We start from the raw sequence: 18,688 nt of genomic DNA on the forward strand, positions 1-18,688 counted from the left end.
CCTACTCGCTGCCTCCTAAGACTCACCATACAGTAACCAAAGAAACGCTATATGACCTTCATGTGTTGCCTACCGTATGACATCACAATGTACAACCCTGTCTGCTCCATTGTACGGCTCTAACTTCTCTTCCATCTTGAAGTGCATACCATATAGGGAATCATCGACAACATGTCCAACCCATGGGGTCTTCCGACTTGATCATACCAGGCTGCAAGTACACCAGGAATAGGAAATTCCGGTGGAAACATTACAGTAGTATCAGAGCCAGTGATTTTGCCACCCTGTGGAAATGAATGCAAGTTTATACCCGAAGGAGAAGGCGAAATAACCTTGTTGATAGAATGACAGATCATTAGGATCCTATGACAAAACTCATGAATCTTTTAAGAGAACTCAGTAGAAACCAAATACAAATCAATGAAACCCAAAGGCTTATGCAGGGAAAACTATAAAAATTGGCTGAGGGAAAGACAGCAGGAAAACAAAATGAGCATAGTGATGACTCTATTACGGGAAGGACAAACTCTCAACCCTCTCGCTCTCGACCCTCGATTCCCATCTTCCTTCCAAAGACGGAAGCACCACGCAAAGAAAGAGAGCCAATTTTTTTAGGAAATGCAAGAAAAACTTTGAGAAGATTGGAGGAACGCGAATGTGGAAAGTGATATATCTTACAGAGATTGTTGATCTAAGAATGAGATATTCAGGTGGGGGAAATCGCGGTTATTTTAATGATGATCTCAAGAGAAAGATTGGAAAGGTAAACTTATCACCATGTGATGGATCTGGAGCCATTACCGCATAGACATGGGTTCTGAAGGCAAACACCTATTTCCAACTCAACCCGATGCCTGAAGAGGAAGCAATCAAGTTTACAACACTCCATCTGGAAGGAGTGGTGCAAGAGTGGTGGCACCATGGATTGGTCACTCTTGGCTACGACCAAGTAACCTTTTATGTCGAGTTCACTGAGAGACTCATTGACTGGTTCGATGGGAAGGATCCTGAACTAAACTTCAAAGATCTAGCTCAGCTAAAGCAAAAAAGTACAGTAGACAATTACATCATCGAGTTCCAAAGGCTATCGGTACTAGTTACAAACATCTCTAAAAGACGTTGTATTGCGTTATTCATGGATGGGCTAAGAGAGCCTTTAAGAGGCTGGATCAAAGGGTTCAACCCATGCATACTCAATGAAGCTATTAAGAGGGTGCGTGACATGACCCCATCTTCCTCCAAAACTCACGTAGCTACACCAACACCATCCCCACAATAAGACAAAGAGAAGGAGCCAATCTAGAAAAAACCTTCATTGGACGAAGACTTTTGATAAGAGCGCTAGAGGAAAAAGATCTGTTTCATGTGCAAGGAACCATGGGGATCAGGTCATTGTTGCCTTGGAAAGGGAAAGATTCATTAAATTGAGGTGTTTCCTGATGATGACGAAGGACAAGTACCTACATTGATTGGTGAAGAAATTAACCAGCAAGAGAGAATAAATGCCCTGATACAAAAAGGGGGTTCCATTGCTACCCTCACTATAATGGTTGGAAGTAGTATCTTTAGGGTTCGTGGCACACTTCATGGGAAATGAGTCACAATCATGATTGATAGTGGTGCCAAACTCAATTTCATTAATTCATCTTTGGTCACTAGTAAGGGCTTGCATGCAGTAGAGCATGAAGGATTTGAGGTTAAGGTTGCTAGAGGAACCTTGTTACCTTGCACTCATGTGATCCCACGGCTACAAATTTCCATGGCAAACTATACCTTGACAGATGATTTCTTTGTCATAGATTTGGTTGATACTGATATTATATTGGGCATCCAATGGATGGAGACCCTTGACCAGTACACCCAAAGTTTCAAGAGGATGGACTTTTCATTCGAGACAGATGGCAAGAAGTCCTGTTAAGAGGAATGTCAAATAAAGGATCAAGGGTAGTCACAATTAAGAAGATGGAGACCATTTTAAAACATGATATGATCTCATACGCTGCAAGTAAAAACATAATAGTCAACACTTTGCCCCATTCCTTGGATAATTGGCGGGCCCATCTATTGGTCGAGTACTCCAAGAACACTTTTGCATGTCAATTGATGGATGGCTATATACATGATGAAAGATACCAAGTTTTTGATATCATTCACTACGGTGATAAGATTTACTTGGTACCTGACTTGAAATTGAAGAAGTTGATTACAAAAGGTTTCCAAGAATCGGATTTGCATTTGTTTGAGGACAAGCAAATTTTGGGATGGAAGGACTGTAATGTTCCCGTCATAAAATAAATATTTAATCAAACCTTTGTTAATGGGCTGATTGATTTAGTATATCTTGGACCCATTTTTATTTTTGTTTCCATAGGTAGGTGTTGCCAGTGGCTATCTTTGTAAACCGTTGGGAAGTTTCTACAAAGGGTATTTAATCACGACATGTAGGTAGTAGGTAGGCGTTTGGATTATTTCTTTGTATTGCGAATTCCTGTTGGAGTTCAGTATTGTACGCCATTTTGGAAGTGAAAGATCTTCCCTACTTGGCTATTCCAGTTTCGGTGGGATTCATCCCTCACCCTATTTCGTTTCTACATTACTTGCTTAGATCTGGCAAATCCGCGCACCATCTTTGTTATAGATTCATCTATATATATATATATATCATTGGAATTGGATTGAACCATTTGCACTAACATTAATTGAGGTATTTGGCAAATATATGTTCTGGCATCTAGCTCATAACTCATTCTGCACCCACAGTACGGACCCTACAAATCCCGTGGCTTAACAACACATACCGTACAACTTGGACATCTCCACACCGTACGACATGGTCATCTCCACAACTGTACAATTGGCCCTCCTCTTACTGTACGACTATGCTGCACGATAGTCAACTCCACCCCTTCCATCTCTGCACATCACCCTCCTTCCAGCTTCGTACACCACCCGTCAACCCTCCATTGTACAGTCCTCCATCTCCTAATTGTACGGTTTGTCTGTTGCACCGTATGACAACCTACCTCCGCCGTACCTACTCCCTGCCTCCTAAGACTCATCGTACGGTAACCAAAGAAACACTATATGACCTTCATGTGTTGCCTATCGTATGACATCACAACATTACGACCCTGTCTACTCCACCGTACAACTTTGACTTCTCTTCCAGTTTGACGTGCATACCATATAGGGAATCATCGACAACATATCCAGCCCATGGGGTCTTCCCAGTTGATCATACCAGCCTGCAAGTATGCCAGGAATAGGAAATCCCAGTGGGAACATTACATAATTAATCAGGCAAAGTAGATTCTAAGTCTTGTCTCCTTTCACTAGTCACTCATTTTTGAAGAATTACATGAGTATCTCCTCTTCCTACAACTATCACACAGCCCATGTGTATGCAAGATGCTATAACATTACTTCATTTATTATATGTAGGCTACCTTACTAGAATGTATAACATGGTCCGAGTTTGCAGCTGTTATGATTTTAATTGCTCCACTTTGCGTGCATGTCAACAGGTCCATTTGAATGGATATGGGCTCATTCTCTGAAATGGACTGATTCTTCAAGAAAAATTTCATTCTATTTCTTAATTCGAGATAACACCTCTTTGAGATTTCATCGAACATCCATCTGCATAGTTGGTAATCACTCTATACTGATACACCATGGTGCCACTTTAGAATGATGGTATCTGGGGAATAACATAGTTCAAGAACTAGGGTTTGATACTTCACATTTCATACAAGCCATCATATTCTTGCACTAGTTTCACAAGCTACCTTTATTTTTCTTGATCCCGCAGTTACGATGAGCCGCCATGAAAGGGACACTCTTCATGTCAAGATGCTTTGATTGTATCCGCACGTTGCTTCCTCCATAAGATGACGTCTCTTTGAAGCATTTTGACAAAGAATTTGAGTGTTTTGAGAGTTGCCTTAGGTATATGGAGTGAGGGAGAAATGAATCAATCAATCACCACACTACTTTGAGTCTCATCTCTAGATCAGGCCTACTATGCATTTTGGCATATCAAAGCATGTGATCTTTTGTTTGTGCCGCCATTGTTACAGGGACATCATGTTTCTTTGAAACAATGGCATCATTCTCTCCTCTCTCGCACTTTCACATTTTTCACTTCCATTTACTTGTCATCTCTCGGTGCCACACTTTCTTTCTGGCAGTCCTTACCTTTCGATTTGCATACTATGGTTTGGCACCCTCCATAGCCTCCTCAAGCTTCCAATGCTATTGACCATATAAGATTTAAGCCATCGGACTAATTTCATCTTCATGCTCTATTGCCCTAATGCTAGCAAATTCAACACAACATTTTGTCAAACATATGGTGGGCAATGTTGACAGTATGACCACATGGATATTATGCTATGCACTTTGTTTGGGTGATGTCGAGTTTCATACATGGGTATTAACTATGATGCATGTGTTTAGACAACACCACCTCTCATCGTTGTCAATAGTTGCATTCGCATAAGATCATATTTCCTAAAAGTTTTCTCCTTAGAATGCTGAAGGGCGCTTCTCTTATACTTGGCAGTAGAACCTGGTATTTCCTCTACAAATCTCGGGCATTCTGTCAAATGCTTGGCGTCATTATTTTGAGATTCGCCTTTGCTACATGCAGATACCACCACTTTGTTTTCACTAGGTTACTTTGAGCATTTGTTGTCCCGTCTGTCATTGGTTCCGCTTCTCCTCTAAAACTTTATTCCCTAAAACTGTGCCGCAGATGACATGGTAACTTGTCCAATGATTATTGTGCTTCCTCTGTGGGTCATTCTTTCAAATGGTTCAGGCTCCTTTATATCCCCTCGCGTTCATATCTTATCAATATCTTCATTGTGCAAATGGAGAAGAACCCATTAATGAGGAATCAATTGGGGAAACTGATAGAATGTATAACCTTTATGCAATGTTAGGCGTAACTCAATTTAGCTTTAACCAGCGATATTCCATCAAAGAAGTAGCTGTCTGCCGTTTTGTTTTTTCAAAACCTTATGTAGGCTATCGATTTTCCTTCCAATAATTTCCTTGTGTGCAATTGGCATCCGATTCAAAGACTCTTGGAACTTATTACCTAATCAAACCTTCTATGATCCATCTTTGATGTTCCATTTGATACCCAATGAATTTGTCGCTTGTTATAGTGTAGGTAGTAGAAGACTCCATACACATCTTGATAGGAAAAGCTCACAAGGAGGGATCCATTGACAAAGGTAATAGAGAAGTCAAAGGTGGCAGGCTCAGAATTCATCCACAAAGCTAGTCGTACCATGAGATGACATGTATATTGATGCATTTAAAACTATATGTCTGCATGAACATTCATTTGGTCACCTTGCATTTTCTCTGCATACTTTATTCAACAAGCATTTTGTCAGCCAATAACCACTCGGGCTTGGTATTTTCTCTTTTATCAAATATCAAACCAAAAATAGGCTGTAGGGTCTTGCCATCACATATATTTCACATTTTTATAGTACTTCATTCCACAATTCCCATCTCTTGATGCTTGGATTTTTCAAGATTATGTCATTCAAACGTCGGTAAGTGACAAGTTCCCTTACTTGATGAGGTTCTCTGAAAAAACTAACTTTTATAGAGGTTTATTAACATCTTGATTTTTAACCTTTTAATTTGGCTAAGATGTTAAGATTTTTCTTTCAAATATGCTTTTCAAGTTTCCTGCTTAACCTCCTTTCTAGAGGGTTAATACTTTGCTCAAAAATTATGTTTTTCGGATTTCCTACCTAACCTTTTTTTGATAAGAGAGGTTAAGAGTTGGGATGCAATCGCGTGTTTTGGATGGGTTTCTTAACCTCTTTTGCAATTTGAGGTTAATGATTTGATTGTAAATACGTATTTTTGATACATTCTTTAACCTCTGATAACTATTGACTCAGGTGTCAGATTCTGAAAATTCAAAGTGTCGGATGGAGCTGATGATGAGCCGAAGGATTTGGAATCACAAGACTACCAAAAATTGGATAAACCTCTGACCAATTTAAATCTTTAATTTAGATGTTCCTTTGCATATTTTGACTGAAAATTTTGAAATTTGGGTCTGGTAAATAGTGGAGCAACATGGTCTCAAATCTCAATATCATGGAGAGTTTAGTATGAGTCAAGTTTACACTCCATTTGGTATGACTGAATATAATTATCGATGCACTTAATTCTTATAATGGCTAAAGCCATGATATCATAATTGGCTATGTTATCAGTGTTATACTCAGGTGTCAGTGAAGGGTTGCTTCCAACAGCTTTATCCTGATTTATGGGATACTACATGAGTCTATAAGGCCCATTGCAACTTGATTTTTTTCCCTAATTTATACTTTAACGCAAGGAGAGTATTGGACAGAATCCATTCAGGAGATTTGTCTCATGAAGGTTTCAAAGCCAACTTGATCGTTGCCCGTAATAAAACACTTCCAAGATTGATTTCAATAAAATTTATGTTTGTTAGTAGGTTGTGTCATTGTGGTGTGATGCTTATGTTGGTTGTTGCAAAATGTCAATGTGAATTACCTTTGATCTCTTAAGAAATATTCAATATGATGTTTGGAAGATACAGCAGTTTATTACCCAAGAAATGGCACATGTTTCCAAAGATTAGTAACATTTGAAGGGACAGGACTCATGACTTGCATCCAGATTATTGGATTCCTTCATTATCTGTCTTAGAGCCACTAAATTCAAGTCAGAAAAAAATCTAATGAAAGGCACTCATCAACCCTAAAATGGCCGAGAGAAGATTTTTCAGAGTTTGTGCAGATCGCTAGAATCCAGAGAGATTGAACACATCAATTGACAAACAAAATGCTGACTAGTCAACACTTAAACGTATTAATGTAATGAACTCTTTAGAAGTTTGGCTGGGCACTGCTTCTCCTTGCTAGTGAGATGGGCTAGAGAAAAAATAAAAGAAATAATTATATTTTAGCTGTCTAGGTGGACATCGTGCTCATGAAATAATATCAGGTATTTAGATAATTAGCTTATGAGTCTCAAATGTTGATGGGTAGTTGTATCCCGAGTTCTTTTTCTAGAATTTAATTCATGATGATAAGGATGCAGTTGATAATGTCAGTGCTTTGTGTAGGCCATCTTTGGACTTATAATTCCTGCTTTCATTGGCTGGTGGATCCTTTGATTAGCCAAAATGTTTTTTTCCCTTTTGTCAAAGCAAGGCCTACTTGTGGTATTTTTTGCCCTTATTTTAATTGTTAACGATCTAAGATGTATCAGCACATTTGTGTATGAGCTAATGAAGCAATTTGCTGCTCAAGGATTCTAAATTTATTTAATCAAAATAGCACTATAGCTGACTACATTTTAATAGCTTACAAATTTCCCATGGAATTTTACCAGATTGCCTAGAATAAATACTCGCATGTGTCCACCCAGATAAGCAAGATAATGGACTTGCATACCAATGTTAATTGTCTTTGGAAATGCTTCCATAGATCCTCTTTACTAAAGTTTTCCAAAATGTACAAAAATATCTCAGGTAAAAGACATCTTAGTCTCTATCCCATGGGTTGGTCATTTAGTCACAATATAGCTTTCAACAGTCTACAATGAAACACAGTATATAGAGGAATCCTGTTCATTCAATTGCTTTAAAAAGCACAGTGAAATGTTACCTTTAATCTTATGTTGGATTTTCTACCTCTATTATCTCCATGGAACCTTTGTTAGCTTCTAAGCCAACGTGTACAATAATTCACAATAGAAAGAGTAAGAAATCTCTAGATGCTGATAATGATAAACTAACTCTTCGAAGGAATATATGGCCTTACTTTATGTATGAAAAAATCAATTTCTATTGTAGTGCAATCAAAGAAGTAGCTTCTGCAATCAATGCACAGCAGTGTCTACTTGTGAGCAGCTACTCTGGAACCTGTCATTTTCTTACTCAAACTTCTTATTGGTCCAAGGGAATAAACATAAACTTTATATCTGTTGGGCATGTTGATATTTAATTTCCATCACATCTTATTGCTTTATTTGATTGGATCTTTTGCAGATGCCAGATGCAACACCAGGAGAGATCAAGAAAGCATATTACAACTGTATGAAAGCTTGCCATCCAGATTTAAGTGGTGACAATAACGAGACAACAAATTTCTGCATGTTTGTAAATGAAGTTTATGAGGTAAGGTTTTCCTTCATAAAAATCTAAAATTGATAGCAAATAATTATCTCAATTTTAAGATTACCTTGTACTCTTTGTTGTTGATGTTACTTTAGTTGATTGCAGAAATTTTTATTACTTTGATTTTGTTGTATACCAAACAATTTCTTACGGAACAAAACTTGCTGTACTTGCAGATATTGAGTGATCCTGTGCAGCGAAAGGTCTATGATGAAATACATGGGTATTCTTTGGTGACAGTTAATCCCTTTTTGGACAATTCTCAACCAATGGACCATGTATTTGTTGATGAATTCAGTTGTATAGGTAAAACATTATTTATGTTTTAGAAGATATATGTGATAATGTTGTAGTTCTAAGACAAAAGGATCAGATGGTACTAAATTTGTCCATCATCATGGTCATTCGGATTTCTTTGTAAATCTCATTTACATGGATTTCTTCATGCATGCCATAAGGAAACAAACTTTCACGTGGCAAGTAACTAATATAAGTAGTAAAAAAGAATAGGATAGTAAAACATGACTCAAAATTCAAACTCAAAGCATCATAACATCACAATACTGTAATAGTTACCTGTTTTTGAGGGATTGAAAACTTGTTAAGAACAGTGTAGTATTTTATTAAGTTGCTGAATGCTATCCACAGGTTGTAAAAATTGTGCAAATATTGCTTGTAAAATATTTAACATCGAAGAAGATTTTGGCCGGGCAAGAGCAGTTTGTCAATCAGGAAACCCTGACCTAGTTCAACAGGCTATTGATTCCTGGTATGTTTTACAACGTAGTTGCTTTTGGTTCCATGTTTGTTGGTTCCAGGCTCTATTATGGATTTGGTCTATATAGATATTATTCGATTATAAATTCATGTTCAGTTATGTTACTGGTACAGCCTGTTCTATTACATGGTGTGTTCTAATTTTTTATTGTTTTTTTGGTCAAATTCTTGGATGCTGCCTGGCATAACTGGAATTGAATCAATACTATAAATCTGAAGGATATGCACACTTCAGATTTTTTTTACGTAGAAAGGACAATTATATGTTATAACACGCCCAAGGAGAAACTGCCTTTTCAACTTGTGATGATATTCTTTGTTTTTCTGTTGGCTAGTTTTTGAATTTCATCTTTTTTCTTTTCTAATATCATTCTTAGTAACTAAATTTCATTGTTTCCTACCTAATTTTTTTGCAAGTTGTGGCACAGTGATTGAGCAAGACTGATAGTTTTGGTGGAATCATTAATAAAGCCCTCTATTTTTGAACACCGCTGACTAGACTTTTAAAGAGCATTTCCATCCACATATGATGCTAGATATAAATGTTTATCAGCATAATGTTGATTAAATTACCTTCTAATATATTTGCATTTGATTTTCCCACTAAACTCATCTTTTATGAGTTCTCCCTTGAAATTTTGCTATATAGGACTTCAATGCATCCAGGTTTGTAGATGGTTGGTAATTAAAAGGACCTCTCACATTTTTTTTGGGTTGGTATAATATATTTTATAATAACTAAAAAGAATAAGGCTCACATACCTAGTTCATAAATCTAAAAGAAAACCACCCTACTGAAACTGCATACCACCCTAAACCAACAGAGGAAACCATTTTGTAATTCAGACAATATCGACACAAAAATCCTGCTCCAAACCCCACTTATACATCATTCTGTACACGAAATATAAAATGGCAGACTGTACAGGCATCTATCACAAAATATTCAAAAACCTGGTATCCACAGTGGTGTTCAAATGATTACATAATGAGCCAAAATTGGGCTAGACATAAACTGAAACTTTCAATAAACCTGGAAGACATGGACATTGCAGAGAAAAGATCAGGGGTGATAAACCACCGTCCTATAGCATCCGCGACCATACCCATGTCCACATCCACATCCATCACCATGGCCACAGCCATGTGTGTGCCTGCTTCTACTTGCTCTTTGTGAAGGCAGCTCCCTTCAATAATCCACAAGCTTGAATTTGAGCTTTCTCTTCTTGACCTGCTCCTTGGGTACACCAGCAGCCAAAGTGATTTTCCAATCATGAACATAATCCACAATGAATCCCCCATACTACTTGGCTTCAACTCTTCTCTCAATTTTGTTTTCCAAAGCCCTCCATAACAGAAATTGATGCACATGAAGTGGATACCTAGGCATGCCCACTATGATATCCCTGAATTTTGAATTATCTGAAAGCTTTGGCAAGGAATGGCAAACCTTGTCTCTTGTACATAACATGCGTTTCTAAAGTTGGGAATAAAACAAACCATAAAATGGTTTGTGATTTCTTGTATGATTGATGTGCTTAGACAATCACCATGCTATAAATTCTCCATGTAGCCAGCACAATTATGATGCAATTTATGAGTGACCTATATGATCACTTATGCATGGAACCATGTCATACTGACTATAGGAAGGATTGATGACATTATGGTTAGCTGAGTCCGCACATCTTCACGTAACCACCTTTTATGTTTGCATTTTATTAAATTGCATCCATCCATTGCATTGACATATATTACCATATCACATGTCCAACACTTTGGCATAATTCATAATTAAATTCCATCATATCTCACTGCATTTCTTAGTTGCGCTCAATCTGCACTCATTTGATAAATACAATGTATTCATGCTTCCATTACGTCTCTACTATTCACATTAGCATATTCCATGCATACTTTCATAGCAGCATCCATGTACCATAATACATACATTCGTAGCAGCATTTGTATGCCATAATGCATCCTTCATAACTCAGATTGCACCAGAACACTAATCAGACATATTGCACTCCACTGTTGCATATCAGCACCGTACAATTGCATTTCCCCTTTGTGTAAACAACGATTACCAAAGTTGGTATCTTTCCGTTACACAAGATTTGTCAATAGCATGAATATACTCGATTGACTAAGTCAAGTCAATTTTCAATTGCATAAAGCGTGTTACAAATTAACAAATGATTATGATGTTAACAAGTCATAACTGAAGAGGCAGGATTAAACAAATGGAAGGATGTGTCTCATCCTCATATTCTTTCATTGGCAAAAGTAAGTATATAGTGAGAAATGTCTAGTTCTCTCAAGGCATCATCTATATATATCAGATTCACTATGTTAATAGCAATCAGCCTTTCGGTATGCCTGGTGCTTATAGACATAGCATTGATCAAAGACGGCATTGACCTTCACATAAATATATTGGTAGATCAGATACAACATCAATACTGTTGCAGGAACATAAATCCAGATCAGAGACAGCAACCGTTGCTATAAGCAATACATTTCTCAGCTTGCATGTATTAAATGTTAATTACAAAAACAACCAAGTATATTGCTTAAGGCAATATCATAACACATTTAGGTTTGCAATTATTTCAAGAAGTATATCAGAAACAACATTTATAGAAGTATTTCAGTCCACTGTAGCATATCTTTCGTTTTATATATCTGAGATACCAAGTGCTTTATAATTATACATGTTTTGTTCATAAATTGTCAATTACATAAGTGTAATTAAATCAGAAATATAGATATAAGTAGTATTAAGTAATTTCCCATAATATTGAAAAAGGGGACATTACACCCACCCGTAGCCTCTGGCTGCAACAAAGCCATGACTGGGTTCCATCAGCTCCAAAATTGCATCAAGTCCAACATGCCAGTTAGAATGCTCCGCAATTCTTCTCACTTCGGCTGTGCTTCCAAATTCCAATCCACATGTGCAAAACATAGAAGAGATATCTGTTTTTTTCCTATATTTTAATTTTGCCAAATTTTGTCACTGCAAAATCAATACCAAACAGCGCTTGAAGGAGCATGAGGAAGAATGAGTCGTTAGTGGTTTAATTGTTTTTTCAAAATCTTGCCTCAAAATGACATCTGTTGCTTGGATGCTTTAAAAGTGAAATTTATATCCATTCTCTTTTGTAGAACACTCACACAGACCACTGAAATCCACTCTCAAGCTCAAGGCTCCAACCTTCAAATTGGACATAAAATGCCACCACAAGCTGCCCTCGATCATTACAAAAGAACTGATCTAGACATAAATGCCTTGTCAAAACAATCAATGCAAACTCACTGGATTGTGGCAAAGCTAACTTCATATCGACCCCTGTACGCCAATTTCCTAATCCATCATTTTAAACATTATATTGCTTCCACTAAAACTTCTGCCGAATTTGCGGCAAAGGACAACATTTTGGAGAATAAGTCCGCCAAACCATTGCCCTCACTAAAAATTTGGGAAACTTTGAAGTTTTTAAAATACAAAAGTTTCTTCCGGATGACATTGATAACTTTGTCAATCTTCCATACATGGGCATGCCCATTTGCAATTGCATTCATGATCACTTGTGCATCCCCTCCCAAATGCAACTACTCTACTCGGATTTTAGACACTAGTTCAGTAGCTAATAGCATTGCTTGAGCTTCAACATCATTATTGGTTCCCTCAACAAGCTTCTTAGTCTCTATTGCGAGGATGTCACCCTTTGAATCACGAGCAACCCAACCCACTCTTGAAGGGCCCAGATTGCCCTTAGATGCCTCATCGAAGTTTATCTTAACCCATCCATTTTACTTCACTCATACTAAAAGGCCTAGGATTGGGATTAACCATAGTAACGAGAATCGCGGCGATTCACGCAATTCGGCAATTCAATTCAAGCCAAATGATTTTTTGTGAATCGGTGAATCGAATCAGCGATAAAGGGTTTACAAAATAAGTTACTAAATTTCAAGGATTTTTTTAATTTGCCGATTCGATTCTGATTCATGGCCGATTCTCGATTCAATTCGGCCTTGCTGATTCTGATCCGATTCCAGTTCTCGTACTTTGATAAAATGAGAATAACAATGCCTGAAATAATTTACCACTGCTTGGGGATAAATCATGACAACAGAAAAAGATTTCAATCTTGGCTCTGTAAACAAAAAAAGGAAAATGTGCATGTGAAGCAAGAAGAAACTCCATGTTTCTTCAAGATGTAACCCAATTCGATATATCCAAGCTCAAATAGACTTAGTCATGGCACTCAATATAGTTACGTCTTGCTCAAAGAAAAAGACTTGAACTTGCCATGAAAAAATGCCAAAGAAAACCCCTTGGAACTCATGGCAATGGCAACATCCTCTAACAACGGCAATATAACACACAAAAATCACGGTGGCTCCCAAGAGAAACTCCATATTTGCCCATAAAATCGTGTGACAACTACATAAAGTGCTAATGAAGAAATGTAAGGAAGATGTTTTTGTTTTAGGGTTATTCATCTGAATACTTGAAGTGGGGCTTGCCACGTTGCCTTCTATTGGCCAAGTGATGTTTTTGCCTTTTGATTTTTGCCTTGTATTACTTCATCAATAATGCATCAAGGAATACTTAAAGGGTTATTATATTTTTAGGGTTATAATGTATGTTTTGTTGTTAACTTTGCATCTTTTTATTGTAATTAATATTACTTATATTGATAGTTTATAAATCAATTAAGTAAATATTAAAGTTTTTATGCAAAGTTAATATTGATGTTTTTAACCTAGAATTAAAGATTAAATGACTCATATTCGATGACACATGGAGATCGATTAAAAGAGAAGAAGGGGTCTTCTAGTCTGATAAAGTCCTAATGAAGAGGTGAATGAGCCATTATTTTCAACCAAGTGGCAAAATCAATTAGAGTCATGAGGAGTATTTCTAGGAGGCAGTTGAGAGTTGAGTTTGACTTTGCCTATGAAGTTTGGAGGTCTTTATGCCAGTTGGAGCATCTTATGGGCAGTTCAACATGCGTCATGGGTTTCATAACGACTTAGTGGAGTTTGTGAGGCAGTTAGTCATCATTTTTGGTGATTATGATTCCCATTTTGGAGGCTATTTTCATGGATTTGACCCCAAGGGATTTGTACTTAGTCTTTTGGGACTCCTTTCAGTTTCCCAGTTCTGATTATGCAGAAAAGGCATTTTGTGACGTCTCATTGGTCCTGAGTATTTTCTGATATTTTTCTGTAACTCATTTTGGATTTGGAATACATATTAGCTGAATCATTTGTGGCAGCTTCTTCTTGAAATCTAGCCTTCATTACTTTCTGCAAGTTGTGTGAAATACGTGATTGATGAAGTAAAAAGCGAATCTTAGATTCCTTGATATTTTTTCTCATCTCTTACCTAGTTGTAGGAGTGTACTTTTGTTTGCAGGTTATAGTTCGCGTCTCTTACTCCGAGATAGTTATGTGAATGTTTGTCTTTCCCTAACTCTCATGTTTAGGATCTTACTGTGAAATATTTATGCAAACCTGTATAGGATTAGAGTGTTTTTTGTCTACAAGGAGGATGTTACTGGTAATAATCAGTTGTATGTTCAATATTCACAAGATTTGGTGGATCACTTGTTAGCTTAGGTTCAATTTTTATGTGTTCTTTCTGCATCTCTTTCCCCTTTTCCCATCAAGTCGAGTTTGTTTCAATATTAAGAGCTTAGGTGATTATCATAAGGATCCGGCCCATAACCTAGAGATTCACTCAATTCGATAGGAAAAGCCTATCACCTATGAGTGATTCAATGTTGACTGAAATTTCCAGTTCATTTCTGTGTGTTTAGTAGGGTGCAAATTTCAGGCCTCAACAGATAGAGAAGTCATAATTTTTCTGTGTATATAAGAATTTTACCTTTGTTGATGTCAAGCTACTTCTCTTCTTAGAAAGAATGACCATTAGTACCCTAGTTTTTCTCAGCAGATTAATTTGTAGTGGCCTATAAAAGAATTCAATTTTCTGTTGTGTGCAACTTAAGTATCATTCAATTCTGAAGTTCTCCATCATTAGGCTGGCTCCATTGAGTCCCTTTCATCAATTGCCTATTTGCCTGCCATGAATTGTTTCAGTTGCAGACATTGGAAACTGATTAAAAAGGTCGAATGCCATGTTTGATTTAGTAAATAGTTTGGAAATTTATTAGTGTATCAGGCATTTGTTTCTTTATTTTTTTGGGGGACAACCTTTAATAATCAAAATGATTCATATAGGAATTGTCTAAGTGTTCAAAGCCTACAAAAACATGGAATGAGTAATGAATTGTACCAATAATAATCAGTGTATCCTTGGCAACGGTATACAATTGAAGACCTTTTGTCTCCCCTAATTGGTTTGAACCGTACACGATATACTCTGAATAATAATGTCAGATGAAATATAAGCTAAATGGAATGCCATTTGGAGGGAAAGGCATCTATACCTATAATATAATGATAGTATGATAGGTTTAGAGGGGCAATGCATATACATTATTGTAGCACATTATGGATTTGTATATATAGTGGAAGCATCACTATCTCATTACGATCAGATGGTGTGGGTAAAGGTACTTGTTATACCCAATGTGTAGAATAGCATATTAATTAAGTGAGATGTGTAACAATAAAAAGGAGAGTTGCTAGCATAACTTCTAGTATTAAATTGCAGGTTTTAATATTGCAGCTGATCCCAGTTGAATATCATACTGGAAAAAACATTAATAAAAATATTTTCTTCAGTGAAAACCGGTGAATATAATTTTTTGGATTGATATATACTTTGGTTAAACTGGCTTACTTGTTCATTTTTTGTACGGTCTTTTACAAATTGCATACTTCTCAACTAAGTCACAAGGTTCGAATTCGAATTCGAGTTCGGCAACTATAAAATTCGAATGAAGTTCGGGAAAGAGTAAAAATTCGGAAAAAAATTCGAATTAAATTCGCCTTATACAATTTTAATTATTTTCTAGATGTATGTAATATATCTTATCAATTATCAAAATAGTAAAAATTGCTAAATAGATCTCACAACTTCATAAGCCTGATGAGGCATTTATTAAGTACAAAACATAAGAAACATGTGAAATCACAATAGCAAAGATATTTTCAATCAAAAGTCAAGACTTCATAGCTTCAAGAAAGCTCGAAGTCATCAAGAGCACTTGGCTCAGATGGTGTAGTATCATCATCAGTATCACTACCCAATTCTTCCTCAAAAAAGTCAGGCTCATCTGCGTCTGGTATTGCTATGTCTTCCAAAGTCTGTTGTTGTGAAGATGACTCATTTGTTGATTTGTTCATAAGCAATTTTAAATTGCTGCGAACATAGACAAGATCTCCCAACTTTCCAAACAACAACTTGTTCCTCTTTTTGGAATGGATGTGGTCAAAGCAACTCCAATTTCTCTCACAAGCTGATGAACTTGCTCCTTGACTCAAAATTCGAATGGCAAATCGCTGAAGTTCAGGAGTTTTTGCCCCATAGCTCATCCACCATCTATAACTAGGTACCTCATCTCGTGTCATATCATATTTGGCTGCTGCTATTCCAAACATCCCTTCCGCTTTTCTGTATTTCCAACATTGTTCTCTAATTAGAGATGCAATTGTTGGATCTGGTTCAAATCTACTAATGGCTTCATAAAACCCTGCCATAATTTCAGCATCACCTTGTCTATCAATGTGAAACAGTTTAGGCTCCAAATAGCAAGCTGCTGCATGTAAAGGAGTGTGCATCGTTTTCCATCTTGAATCAACAGTCTCCCATATCTCTATGTACTCTGCTTCCACATTATTTAGTGCTCTCTGAATAGCTTCCTTGCAACGGTCCATGCTTTCATAAAGCATTCCAAGGCAAGGAGTGTCACCATCAACCATGCGGAGCACGTCAACAATTGGACTACATATATTTAAAACCTTTGCCCCACTTTCCCAAAAGCTACTATTTAAAACAATTTGCTCTATCATCTTCCCCTTACCACTTTTTGAGAGAGTTGAATTTTCCCACTCATTGGAACAAATTACAGATCTTAAAGCCACTTTCTCTTCAACCACTCTTCTCAAAGTGATATAAAATGAAGCAAATCTTGTATCACAAGGCCTCAACAACTCTCTAGATGCATGTTGCCTGTAAAGGCTCAATGTGAGACGATGATTTCGTATGAAATTCGCAACTTCTCTTCCTCTATGAATTACTTCATGTATCCAAGGGAATTTTGCCAAATCATGAAGCAACAAATCCAAACAATGAGCTGCACATGGACTCCAATAAATTTTTGGGTACTTCTCTACAATCAGCTTGCCAGCTCTCACACAATTTGCTGCACTATCAGTAACCACTTGAACCACATTTGCAACCCCTACTTCAAGAATTGCTTCCTCTAATATCTGAAATATATATTCAGAAGTTTTTTTATGATTCATAGTGTCAATAACCTTCAAGAATACAACACCTTCAGGACAAGACACTAAAACATTAATCAATGGTCTTTGACAGATATCGGACCATCCATCACTCAATATAGTGCACCCTGTTACCTTCCAAGAGGCTTTGACCACATCTAATTTATCAGTCACTCTATCTTTTGACCTCTCTAAGAGAGTTGTTCTCAAAGCCTCAGAAGAAGGAGGTATGTACCCTTTGCCAAACTCTCCAGCCTTTTGAAATACAACACGATAAAGTGGATTTCTAGCTACATTGAAAGGAATTGCACTAGTATAGAATAAATCGGCTAGTAAATCATCAACTACTTGTTTCTCACATGGTTTCCAAAAGCTATTCAGAGTTCCGCTCTCTTTTGTTGCCTTTACAACCTGAGGTAGACATGAAGATGATGGTATAGTTGATGTGAATCTAGAGACGTCTTCAATTCTTTGTTTCTTTTGTGCCTTCTTCATCTTTTGAGCAATAGAAGACGAATGCTCTTTCTCTAAAATCGCCCTAAGCTCTTGGGTCACACCTGGACATGCAGTAACACCCCCACCTTTATCTGCTGTAATACCAAGCAAGTGATCCATGACCCTTGTTAAACTTCCAGTAATAACTTTCGGACACAAGTTACACTGAGCTTTATTAGGACCGTTTTGAGTCACATGTTTCCACGCCTCCGAAGTTGATTTGTGGGGAGCCATATTACAATCTATAAAATAAAAAACAAAATAATATGTTATTATTTCAAACTTTAAAACAAAATAATTCAATAAATAATTTAAAAATGTTAATTTAGAATTAAACATGTTAAAGTTCAACTTTTTACACTAATAATTATATTATTTAAACTAATAATTATATTATTTAAAAATTGAAATATACATTTACTAAACATAATATAATATATCTATTTATTTATTAAATTATAATAAAAATTATAAACTTACAAAGCAAAATAAAGTAAACATATTAATATATATCTAATCGACTCTAAACTCTAATATTTTAAAAGTTTTCCAAATTATGTTAATTACAAATTAATATATCACTATTTAAAGTCAATTTTAAAAAATAAATCAAACATTGAATTAACTATTACAAAATAGATTACAAAGAATTATAAAAAGATTAAATTTTTTATAAACTATATAAAATGAAATAAATTTTTTATACAAATTGTATTAATAAAAAACTATATAAAATGAAATAAATTTTTTATACAAATTATATTAATAAAAAACTATATACAAATTTTATATCTA

General features: G+C 36.3%; 1 protein-coding gene across 1 annotated transcript in view; it reads left to right on the plus strand.

The window, feature by feature from the left end:
• LOC149566297 (DNAJ heat shock N-terminal domain-containing protein) overlaps positions 1 to 18,688 on the plus strand; it is an 83,441-nt gene that overhangs the window by 4,283 nt on the left and 60,470 nt on the right. The window contains exons 2-4 of the mRNA XM_089819707.1: positions 8,060 to 8,188; positions 8,365 to 8,494; positions 8,837 to 8,957. Of these exons, the coding sequence (XP_089675833.1) occupies positions 8,060 to 8,188; positions 8,365 to 8,494; positions 8,837 to 8,957 (380 nt within the window). The remainder of the gene's footprint in view (positions 1 to 8,059; positions 8,189 to 8,364; positions 8,495 to 8,836; positions 8,958 to 18,688) is intronic.

The sequence above is a fragment of the Cupressus sempervirens genome, chromosome 3 (assembly GCF_028749045.1).
Source record: "Cupressus sempervirens isolate cs-2001-9-10 chromosome 3, ASM2874904v1, whole genome shotgun sequence".
NCBI classification, from domain to species: domain Eukaryota; kingdom Viridiplantae; phylum Streptophyta; class Pinopsida; order Cupressales; family Cupressaceae; genus Cupressus; species Cupressus sempervirens.